Source organism: Kogia breviceps, chromosome 2, assembly GCF_026419965.1.
Source record: "Kogia breviceps isolate mKogBre1 chromosome 2, mKogBre1 haplotype 1, whole genome shotgun sequence".
NCBI classification, from domain to species: Eukaryota; Metazoa; Chordata; class Mammalia; order Artiodactyla; family Physeteridae; genus Kogia; species Kogia breviceps.
Genome location: NC_081311.1, coordinates 129700493 through 129712742, shown reverse-complemented (window position 1 = coordinate 129712742; position 12250 = coordinate 129700493). Strand labels below are relative to the sequence as shown.

Sequence of the window (12250 nt, the reverse complement as noted above, 5' to 3'; positions counted from 1 at the left end):
CTGACTGGTGTGAGATGATACCTCATTGTGGTTTTGATGTACATTTCTCTAATACTTAGTAATGCTTAACGCTGAGCATCTTTTCACATGCCTGTTGGCCAGCTGTATGTCCTATTTAGAGAAATATCTATTTAGGTCTTCTGCCCATTTTTCAATTGGGTTGTTTGTGTTTTTGATATTGAGTTGTATGAGCTGTTTGTGTATTTTGATTATTAACCCCTTGTCAGTTGCATCATTTGCAAATATTTTCTCCCAGTCTGGTAGGTTGTCTTTTTGTTTTGTTGGTTTCCTTTGCTGTGGAAAAGCTTTTAAGTTTGATTAGGTCCCATTTATTTTTGCTTTTATTTCTTTTGCCTTGGAAAAGTGATCTAAGAAAATATTGCTATGATTTATGTCCAAGAATGTTTTTACCTGTGTTCTCTTCTAGGACTTTTATGTCTTATGTTTAGGTTTTTAAACTGTTTTGAGTTTATTTTTATATATGGTGTGAGGGTGTCAGGGAGTGTTCTAATTTCATTGATTTAGCAGTCCAGCTTTTCCATCAGCACTTGCTGAAGAGACTGTTTTTTCTCCATTGTATATTCTTACCACTTTTGTTGTAGATTAATTGACTGTAGGTGAGAGGGTTTGTTTCTGGGTTCTCTATTCTGTTTCATTGATCTATATGTCTCTTTCTGCCCCAATACCACACTGTTTTGATTACTGTAGCTTTGTAGTAGTGTCTGAAGTCTGGAAGGGTTATGCCTCCAGCTTTGTTCTTTTTCCTAAGGATTACTTTGGCAATTCTGGGTCTTTTGTGGCTCCATATAAATTTTAGTATTTTTTAAGTAGTATTATTACTTAAAACTTTTTAATTGCCAGATCAAAATGAAGAGTTTTATGGGGATGTTTTTTGAGATATAATTCGTATACTGTAAAATTCGTTTTAAAGTGTGCAATTCAGTGGTTTTTAATATATTCACAAAGTTGTACAACCATCACCACTATCAAATTCCAGAACATCTTCATGATCCCCAAAAAGTATGGTTGTACACATTATCATTCACTCCCCATTCCCCTTCTCTTCTCAGCCTTTGGCAACCATTAATCTATTTTCTATCTCTGTGGGTTTGCCTATTATTGTCATTACATATACATCCAATCATACAATATGTGGCCTTTTTCTTTCACTTAGCACAATATTTTCAAGGTTCATCTGTGTTCTAGCACTTCATCTTTAAAGTCAAATGATATTTCATTATATGGACAGACTACTTTTTGTTTATCTGTTCAGCTGATGGACATTTAGGTTGTTTCTACATTTTGGCTTTTATGAATAATGCTGCTATGAACAGTCATACTCAAGTTTTTGTATGAATATATGTTTTCAATTTTTCTGTTATATACCTAAGAGTAGAATTGCTAGGTCATATGGTAATAAGCATATGTATTTTAAGTCACTTTCCAGTCACATATAAATTGGAAACCTGTGAATTCTAATGCTAATTGATTAAAGAGTAACACTATGATAAAGTAGAAAGAAATGGGTTTTAGAGTTATAAAGTAAGGAGTAAGAAGTGTGAAAGGGTTAGAATGTATTGAGGGCCAGACTCTTCATTAGGGTTTCCCTATCTCAGACACTCTCTTCCATGTTTAATCTCTTGACATAGTTACTACCAGTAACTACCACCACTTCATAAACTCAGTTTCAAGCATCCATCTCTCCACTGCCTCCTTTCTTTCCTGTTCACTCCCTCTAGCGCTCCAACTCCAATAATTCTTTGATCTCATCGGGACCTTCAATTCGTTTATCTTAAGACCTTTTCACTGTCCCTCTCCCCATTCATGTCCCCTCTTTCCTCCTATAATCACTGCATCCACTCTTAGCTTCTGTGCCTCTCTCTCACTTGGTAAAACTGTCATTCTGGTTAATCCAACTCTCTGACTTCTCCAGCACCTATATATTCAGATACAAAGGTATCTTGAATGTGGCTGGAGAAAACATCCAGCCCTTTAAATTTAAGGCTAAGAGGGCCTTTAGTGGTGCCTGATAATTTACTGTCTCCTCCATCCTCATTCTCAGCTGATGACCTTACTCCCATTTCACTATGATAATGGAAGCCATCAGAAGAAAATATCACAAGCATCTACCACCACACCTACCATCCTTCCTATATCTGGGCTCTCATACTCTACCTTCCCTCCTGTTGCCATGAACTGCTTGTGTGCCCCTAACTAAGCCAATAATCCCACTTGTGCTTCAGATCCTATCCCCTCTCACCTCCTTAGGAGAATGGCTCCAGCAGTTCTGTCTTCTCCTGCATCATCAGTTTTTCCTTCTTCACTGGGTTCTTTCTCATCAGCCTACTAAGATGCTACTATTTCTCCCATCTTACAAAAACTAAACAAAAACCCTCTTTTGGCCTCACTTCTTCCTTGATCCACTTCCCCCATTTCTCCCCTTCCCTTTACTGGAAAGTTTTCTGTTCTGGTTCTTTCTGATTTCTCTCCTCTGATTCACTCTTAAACTCACTCCAGTCATATTTTCATCTCCACAGCTTCTCCAGAATTTCTTTTACTATGCCAACAAATGACTTCCACATTGCTTGGTCCAGTGATCAGTGCTTAGATCTCATCTAACCCATCACTTACATTCGATAGAATGGAACTTCCCCTCCTCCTTGAAATCCTGTTTTCACTTGTCTTCTAGGATACCATACTCACCTGATTTTCTTCTTGCTTTTGCTCCTTTTCAGCCTCCTTTGCTGGTTTTTCTCACCTCCCAGATCTATATATATGGAGTGCTTTCTTAGCTTCAAAGTTATATCTGTAAAGTGGAATCGTATCTTCTTTGCGGGGATTTGTAAGGATCAAATATTGTCATGTGTTTGAAGGTTTTTATGACTTTAAAATTCTGTGATATATTTTTTGGGGGGATATATTTATATTAATACCTTATTATATTTTAGGCTATATTTTACAAAATAGCAGAGGTCTCACATGGCACCATATTCACTAATAATTGCTTTTTTATTTCTCATTACTTGATCATTTTTGTTATATATAGTTAAATGTAGTTTAATAATAATCTTCCCTGGTGGTACATAACTTATCTTTTAACTTCATAAATGTCAAGTTATAGAAAGTGTCTCTAATACTTTATGAATTACTAACAAGTTAGTGTTTTAATTCTTGGGGTTATCATCTGGTAGGCTATAGGAGGTTTTGTTTTCTGTAAATTTGCTTAAATTAGAATTCTGGCTATCTATCATTTCAGGAGTGGACTAGAAGATGTGAGATGTATGATCTCATCTAAACCCTTCTATGTAAATGCAGCTTTCTAAGCCTCTACTTTCTTGTTTTTTAAATGTGGTGGGTTAGGTGTTATGTTTCTTACAGGAATAAAAAATGTTATAAACATTGGATTTTGGTAAAGATTTTTTAAGTTAAGGTTTAAAAAATATCTTTCCAGTAATTCAGTTATTTACAAATATTTATATTATACATCTTGCTCTCAAATAGCTATTTCTGCATACGTCATTGTGACTGTTTTTATTCTGTGTATATGTGTGTTTTCATGCCAATATATATACATACACTATGTGTATATATTAAAGATAGATATATATACTTTCAGGATCACAGAATCAAAAAATTTGCATGTGTATATATACATAATTATACACACACACACACACACACACACACAAGAAATTTTAAATTCTAGTGCCTACAAAAGCCAAATAACACAAAAGAGTTGGGACTGTAGCAAACAGGAAAGTCAAGCTATGCCCCCATTTATATGTGACAGACATTGCTCAACTCCAGCCATCATGTAGACATGTGGGCCCAGTGTTCCAGGATCTACCAATATTTCAAGATTATAGATTTTTATGCATGCCCTCCCAAATGTTAAATGTTGGCAACAAATTCAGGATTTTTTACAAGCATGATGAGCCAAACAACAATACATTCTGTGGGCTGTTTACAGCCTCTGAGCCACCAGTTCACAACTTCTGATATATAGATATACAAGCATAACAGAAATGAGCGCTTTTATGTGTAATCTGATAGGTTCGGTTTAAGGTATCCTGAAGTTCCTCTTTGGATTTGGGCTCTAATAAGATAGAAAGGGTGGGGAAGGGGGACTTCTCTGTCCAAGAACAAAGTCATCAGTAACAGAGCAACTGTGTAAAAGCTTGCTTTTAAAAGTGTATGTGCATGATCTAATGAGGTGAGCTGATATAAACATCATTTATAAAAGAAAGAGAGGCTTCATTGTCTTTTTAAAACATCACGAAAGTTTTTATTTCTGTGGATTTAAATTTCATGTTTTCTTACTATGAGTATTAATTTGTTAGAATATGATCCCAAGTATTGGGATCCCGTAACATCTTATGGAAAAACCCGAATGAACTTTTTGGCCAACCCAACAGTATTTTTAGTTCAAATAGGAACTAGAAATTTTGACCCATTATTCATGAAATTTTGCTCTTTTTAAGTAACACAATTACTCAATCTAACTTAATTTAATCTTCATTAAATAGGCCTTTTCCTCATGAATTAAGCATTCTCTTTCTCTTTTTTTATGATTTCAGAGTGCTAAAATCTCAGTGTAATATAAAAACTCAAAATAATCAGATTTTAGTGAATAAAAATTAATAAACTAAATGGAGAAGAGACTTAGTAAAACATTTTAATTATTCCAGTTAGTTTCAAGGGGTAGTGATTTTTCATATGATATGGGAAAGATGTTAGATTTATGGTTTGTTTTATTATTTTAGTCAATTAAAATATCTCTTTAACTATACTTTTAACCTACCAATAGAGAAACAAATAATTTTAATTGCTTGATTAAAAGCAATTTAAAAAAACAATGCTAGAAGAGGTCCTGAAATCCTCAAAGCAATTGATATGAAATACTCCAGAGAAACGTTTTTCAGCCAAATTCACTTCAAGGATACATCCCACTTTAAATTACAGCTGACTGATATCTGACCCTAAGTCTTAAGTCTAAGATTTCTTAATAGTCTGGGTAAGAGAGGAAATAATTTGCTAAAAGAGGATAAACACTGTTCTGGAAAATTAAAACAAAAACCATACATTACAGGGTCGTTGCACTGATATTCTTCTATGATCTGATATATTTATTGTAATATTGTAAAATCTGAAAATACAGATTTATTTCGCTATTTCTAGGTTGAGGGGTGTGGTGGGCAGCTATTGTTACATCAGTGTGCTGCCTGTACATTGTAGTTAGATTGTGTAAGGCCATGTTGAGTTTTTTTGAAGTTTTTTTTTTTTTCGTGTAATTTTAGAGCTAGAATGACCGTACCAATTGTGTGGCTTATCTTGCTTATTTTACAGGTGAGAAAACAGGGACTCACAGAAAATTTTGTACAAAGTTCCATAGCTAGTTACTGACAGAGCCATAGCTGGAAATCATATTCTTTGATTCCAAATATAATCTCTTTTATACTATTTCTTTATTGTTTTCCTCAAAAACAGACATTTTTTCCCTCTTCCTTCCCCTCTGCTTTGTTCACACCTGGTAGCCACAAGTTTGTGGAACTCTATTCTTATAGAAAATGCTTTTTTTCTTTATCTAGAAAGAAATATCAATTTCCAGTAGATCTGATCATTTACAAGGGACTTTTTCTCTATTTGACACTTCATGAGCTATTTTCCTTGTTTTGGCCTAGCTTTTTAATTATCTCTTCAACTTTCTTATTAATACGATCTATATTTTTGTTTATATTCAACCTTTGTTCTTAATTATACTGTGCTCCAAAAGATAGTACTTTTGTATCTTTAAACTCATTCAGTTAGTGACCTAGACCAGGGGTCCCCAACCCCCAGGCCTCAGACCATTACCTCGGTGGCCTGTTAGGAACCAGGCTGCACTGCAGGAGGTGAGTGGCAGGCGAGCAAGCGAAGCTTCATCTGCTGCTCCCCAGTCCTCCCCATTGCTCGCATTACCACCTGAACCATCCCCCTGTCCATGGAAAAATTTTCTTACATGAAACCGGTCCCTGGTGCCAAAAAGGTTGGGGTCCACTGACCTAGATTAAAGAAATACTGCTGATAAGTTCTATAGTTCTGAAGATGGATTACCACGAGATCAACATCTTCAGATTTTAAGAATTCCTAAAATAAATTTTTCATGCTTTATTAGATTTTTGCCTCATATTATGGAAGAACAAATTCATAGACTCTCTTGAAAATAATAAAATGATCAACTTTCAAGATCAGAGATAACATTCTTTTTGTTGGCCCTGTCAGGCTTTCCTAATTTAAAATAATAAAAGGCCTGTAGACAGTTATTTTTCTTATACCTCATTTCCTTTTTTTTTTTAAATTAAAGGCAAGTGGTCAAACTCTAAAAATCAAAAAACTTCATGTCAAAGGAAAAAAGACTGAGTCAAAAAAAGGCAAGAAAGTAACTTTAACAGGGGATACTGAAGATGAAGACTCTGCATCTACAAGTAGTTCATTAAAAAGAGGACTCAAAGAACTGAAAAAAAGAAAAATGGAGGAAAACACTTCTATTAATTTGTCAAAACAAGAAAGTTTTACTTCTGTTAAGAAACCTAAAAGAGATGACTCCAAGGACCTAGCTCTTTGCAGGTATTATTTCAGTTTTCATGTACTGTATATTTACAACTTCCTATTTTATTTGCTTAGAAATCTTCTACCATACTAAAGGCAACTTTTTGACAATTTGTGTAAGTAGGAAATGAAAGTCTATAGTATAAGTAAATATATCTTTTTATCTTTTTAAATAAGTTAATTTGTATTTTTTACTTGAAAGATTATGAAAGGTAAATTTTTAATAAAAATAGATATTTCTAAAGCATAGATACTGATTTCAGACATTGTTTTCTTTAGTATGATCCTTACTGAAATGGAAACTCATGAGGATGCATGGCCTTTTCTACTTCCTGTAAACTTGAAACTTGTTCCTGGTTATAAGAAAGTTATTAAGAAACCTATGGATTTTTCCACAATTAGAGAGAAATTAAGTAGTGGACAGTAAGTAAATCATTTCAGTTCAATATTTATTGAATGCTTGGTATATGCCGGGTACTTTTCTAGTGAGCCAAAAATACATTAACAGCAAAGACATAGGCTCTGCCTTTGGAGAGGGTGTGTGTGTGTGTGTGTGTGTGTGTGTGTGTGTGTGTGTGTGTGTGTACGCACACGTGCATGCGTTTGGTCAGGGTAGTATAGTATGCAAGACAAATCAATTAAAATTATTTAAGTAATTAAAGAGCAGTGTGATAACGCATTTTGACATTGGAAAGGCACCAAACTCAGCCTGGAAGGTAAGGAAGAGTGTCAAGAAAGCCTCCCAAAGTAAATTACATGTGAGCTAGAGCTTGTATTGTACATCAGTGGAATATTGACACTGTCTCATGTGGATTTAATAAAAATTGACTCTGTAATATTTTCAGATTATTACAATGTAAAGATAGAAGGTCACTGGAAATTTTAACTATTAAAAGCTTTATTGTGAGTTGTTGGAGAATACTAAAAATGTGTTTATTAAATGTGGAAGAAAATTATTATTTGCTCCTCTCTACCATATTCTCTTTGTGATCCTATCCAAAGAGCAAAATGACTTCTGGCCACAGTTAATGATCTTTGTTAGATTGCCTCAAGACTGCTTGCCAGAGAGTAGAAGCTGTTAGATGGTGGCATTTAGTTGGTTCTGGACATTGGACACTGGTTCTAGACATTTTGGAGCCACAAGAATAAGGCTGTTCTCTTACAAAACAAGCCCACACAAAAGCATTCCATGTGTTAATGGCCAGGAGCTGTGCATCTCCCTTCTCCATTCTCCCTTCACCCTTTATTCCTGCATACCAGTTTACCTTAGTGTAACCCATGCACATCACTCCAAGCAAAGTCATAAATAAGGAGAAAGAAGGAACTTTACATTTTAAAAAACTATAAAATATGTTTAATTGCATTATTATTGTTAACATTATTATGTTCTTCCTAGATATTCTTTTGGTGAAAATCACTGTAATCTGTAATTTAAACTCAGTTTAGAAGAGTTGAGTAGAACTTAACTCATAAAGATCAGTGTCTGTCTTACATGTATCAGATGATTTACAAGACTGACCAAATGACTAGTTTATTTATCTAGAGGCTGAACTGTCAGTCTTTTAAAGAATTATGTCTGTTCCATTTTATTATTTTTTAATTTCAAAAGGGACCTGCCTAAATTCCAAAAACATTAAAACTATTGGTTCTTATATGATCCAAATAGCAAAATCTTCTGTCTATATATGAACTGGTTCTTTTGGTTTTTCTTTTTTTTTTTTTAACATCTTTATTGGAGTATAATTGCTTTACAATGGTGTGTTAGTTTCTGCTTTATAACAAAGTGAATCAGTTATACATATACATATGTTCCCATATCTCTTCCCTCTTGCGTCTCCCTCCCTCCCACCCTCCCTATCCCACCCCTCTAGGTGGTCACAAAGCACCGAGCTGATCTCCCTGTGCTATGCGGCTGCTTCCCACTAGCTATCTGTTTTACATTTGGTAGTGTTATATATATGTCCATGCCACTCTCTCACTTTGTCACAGCTTACCCTTCCCCCTCCCCATATCCTCAAGTCCATGCTCTAGTAGGTCTGTCTTTATTCCTGTCTTACCCCTAGGTTCTTCGTGACCTTTTTTTTTTTTTCTTAGATTCCATATATATGTGTTAGCATACGGTATTTGTTTTTCTCTTTCTGACTTACTTCACTCTGTATGACAGACTCTAGGTCTATCCGCCTCACTACAAATAACTCAATTTCGTTTCTTTTTATGGCTGAGTAATATTCCATTGTATATATGTACCACATCTTCTTTATCCATTCATCTGTTGATGGACACTTAGGTTGCTTCCATGTCCTGGCTATTGTAAATAGAGCTGCAATGAACATTTTTAACTTCCATAATTCTCCAGTTCCTGGATAGAGGATGAACCTAACCCTCAAAATAAACAGGCTTACACACTAACACAGAAGTACCAGAAGATCTGCAAAATCTAACTAAGCTCCCTTTTGAGAATGAGCGCAGGTAAATGGAGGAGGTCACAGCAGAAGCAAGCAGAGAGAAGCAGTTCTTTATAATCCTGTTTGCGATGCCAGGTGTGGGAGACAGAATTCAGAGAATTCAGACTCCTCTAACTTCGACTTATTTCATTAAACCCAAATTAATGAGCTGGGACCCAAACTCACAAACAGTATTTCAGATTTTAAACTAGAAACTTAGAGAACAGAGGGGAGGAAGTGCCTCCTTTAATAAATCTTTCTGGGTTCCATCAGCTGCCCCCTCCTCCTGTTGTACTCATTTCATCTAGAATCTCGCCTAAAATTCTCTCCCGGATTTGTCTCCCTAGTGCTAATCATTAACCTTTTCTTGTAGGAAGGAACAGTCTAAAGAGATAAATATTTCTCAAAGCAACTTTAAAATATTTTATAAAAATTATTCCCACACATGTTATATGATTGCATTTATGTGAAATGTCCAGAATAGGTAAATGTATAGAGACCAAAAGACAAGTTGATGGTTGCCACGGGCTGGGGATAGGAAGGAATAGAGAGTAAATGCTTAATATAGAGTTTCCTTTTGCGGTAATGACAGTGTTTTGGAACTAGGTAATGCAGTGTTGTGAGTGTGCTAAATGCCTTAATTATCTACCTTAAATGGTTAATATGATGTTATGTGAATTTCACCTTAATTTAAAAAATAATAATTCCCAGAAGAAAAGGAAAATGGGTGAGGTTACATAGGGCTGACAATTCTGTGAGCTCATTCCAGATAAAGAAATTTTCTTCCTTTATTATTGCACATATTAGAAGAAAGGAGTGAAAAGACTGTACAAGGTATTTCATCAAAGAAATAATTCCACTTTTACCAGATCTCAGAGCTTCAGTGTGTGCTTCATAGGTATTTCTAATGGGTAAATTATTTTAGTATTCAATTTGTCATAAGTTAGAATTAATATAAATTTGAATTTCCAAAAGCCCTTTTTCAAAATGTATTGATTTGGCTTGAAATGCACCACTCCTTCCTTACTAATAAGTCTAGTCATGCACCTTTCAGTTCTCTTCTCTGCGTTCTTACAGGGAAAGAGGACTGGGATTATCCCACCAAAAAAGCACTGAGTTCACAGTGCTTCTCATTTCCTGATAATGTTATCTCCAGTAAAGAGATGGCACATGCTTTTTTTGCTTGTTTTGGATCATCATATGACAGTGTTTGAGCAAAAGAGCATATCTGAAGAGAGAAGAAGAGAAATGGGAAAGGGGCAAGGTTTAACACAGAGTGACCTATCCTGGGATGTATGTAAAAGCTACAGGGCAAGTGTCATGTACATAGTGCATGGGAAGCATTTATATTATTTCTACTGTAGCTAAATACTTTTGAGTGTGAAAAATAGGGTACTGCAAGTGATACAGTTGGTCAGAGTTAATAAACTAATCAAGTAGGATGAGTCCTGTAACAGAATTGTGATACAGGTCGAATAGGAAATTGGATGTAAGAAAAATGCTAGTTTGTTGAAATATATCTTGATCTTCAAGAGAAATATGTTTTCCATTTAACCTGTCTTTAAGTTCTATATGTCCAGAACACATGCAGTCTTTTAAACGTCCTATTTATAAGAGGGTATAATATGTTTTATATCAGTTTAAATGCAGTTACCCTAATCTTTTTCTTTTTCCTTTCAGTTTTATGTTTTATTTTATCTTTTATTACCTCTTCATTTGTTTGCAAAACAAAACCAGCCTACAAAAGCAACCTGTAATCATGTGTTTTCTTCCAGGTATCCAAACCTTGAAACTTTTGCTCTAGATGTCAGGCTTGTTTTTGACAACTGTGAAACATTTAATGAAGATGATTCTGATATAGGCAGAGCTGGCCACAGTATGAGGAAGTATTTTGAAAAAAAGTGGACAGATACTTTCAAAGTGAGCTGAAGTTATAATAATCTCTCTTGTATTTTTCCTTTTAAACAAGGACAAACGAACCAGCAATGTGAACTGTATTTACATACATGTGCAAGGCACATACATAATGACTTTTCTTTCCTTAAAATAAATATCACACAAAAAAAAAGTATCAGAAGAATGATACCGTTTTTAAAGGCTTCACTCCTACAACAACCAAGGCCCTTGGTTATTGGTTTGTGTGATTTATCAGCTAATTTAGGTAGAACAGGGAAGCACACCCAAAGAATTTTCAAAGGAAAGGGTGTTATAGTGCAATAGCAATTAAAATATATCAAATCGCACTGAATATTCAACACCAGAGCTCTAACGTGGGAAATGGTTCTCCTTTCCCTCTCAATAAATATCTATTTTTCATTTTTTTACTTTGTAGTTTATTTTTTAGTGAATGTATTTAATTTTATGAATTATTTATGATTAAACCACATCCAGAATCTTCGTTTTCTGTGAAAAGGAAGAACTAGAAAAATTGCTTTAAATCTTGAAAATACAACAAGGAATGTTTTAAAATATAAAACAAAGCCAAGTTAAACTGTTTACATTGATGTGCTATAAAAGCACCAAAAATAAACTTTACTGTAGAGTTACAAGTACATTTATATATATATATGTGTATATATATATATATATGTTGCTGCATCACTTGTGTAGTTAAATTGTATTTCAAGACAGTGAAGAAAAATTGACATGTATATATGTTCATTATTGTTTATATTAAGTCTTGTTTTAAATATGTATTATGTGTATATATTGTTTGCAGACATTATTGTTTATGCCTTAGAAGGATTGTAGCATTTTATTTTAGTCTGAAGGTAATTATAGCTATACAGCTTGTACAGTAATTATCCTCTACCAACACTGTGGCGTCTCCTTGATCTTGGTAGTGCCTGCCTTTGAAACAGGGTGTAGGGGATATTAGTTTTCCATTTTTTCTATTTTGTTACATAATTTTAAGCCACCAGGGCCGAAATTAAAGTATAATCATTTGTATCCATGTGGAATAAAATTGTGACAATTTCCTACACACACACAGTATTTTTTCATAGAAACATTTCCCTCCCATTTGCCTTGCCTCAGAAATAAATTTAAAAGACATTTGTAACCACTGTGTTTTATCTACTGTGTGTTGTGGTGGCCTGTTGGAGGCAAGTAGATCAGAATTTTTTTTGTACCTATGTAAGAGTACTTGAAGTTTTATTTAAAATAAAATGTTGTGGAAAAGGTAGCATTCTTTTTTTTAGGAGTGTTATTTTTCACTA

General features: G+C 34.4%; 1 protein-coding gene across 44 annotated transcripts in view; it reads left to right on the top strand.

Moving 5' to 3' along the window:
- BAZ2B (bromodomain adjacent to zinc finger domain 2B) overlaps positions 1-11353 on the top strand; it is a 390894-nt gene extending 379541 nt beyond the window's left edge. For all 44 annotated transcript variants that reach the window (XR_010839121.1, XR_010839120.1, XM_067026151.1 and 41 more), the window contains 3 exons: positions 6344-6606; positions 6868-7011; positions 10808-11353. Coding sequence is in view for 42 of the 44 variants with exons in the window: in XM_067026151.1 (XP_066882252.1) it covers positions 6344-6606; positions 6868-7011; positions 10808-10961 (561 nt within the window). In the remaining 2 variants the exon portion in view is untranslated. The remainder of the gene's footprint in view (positions 1-6343; positions 6607-6867; positions 7012-10807) is intronic.
- The last annotated feature ends 897 nt before the right edge of the window (positions 11354-12250 follow it).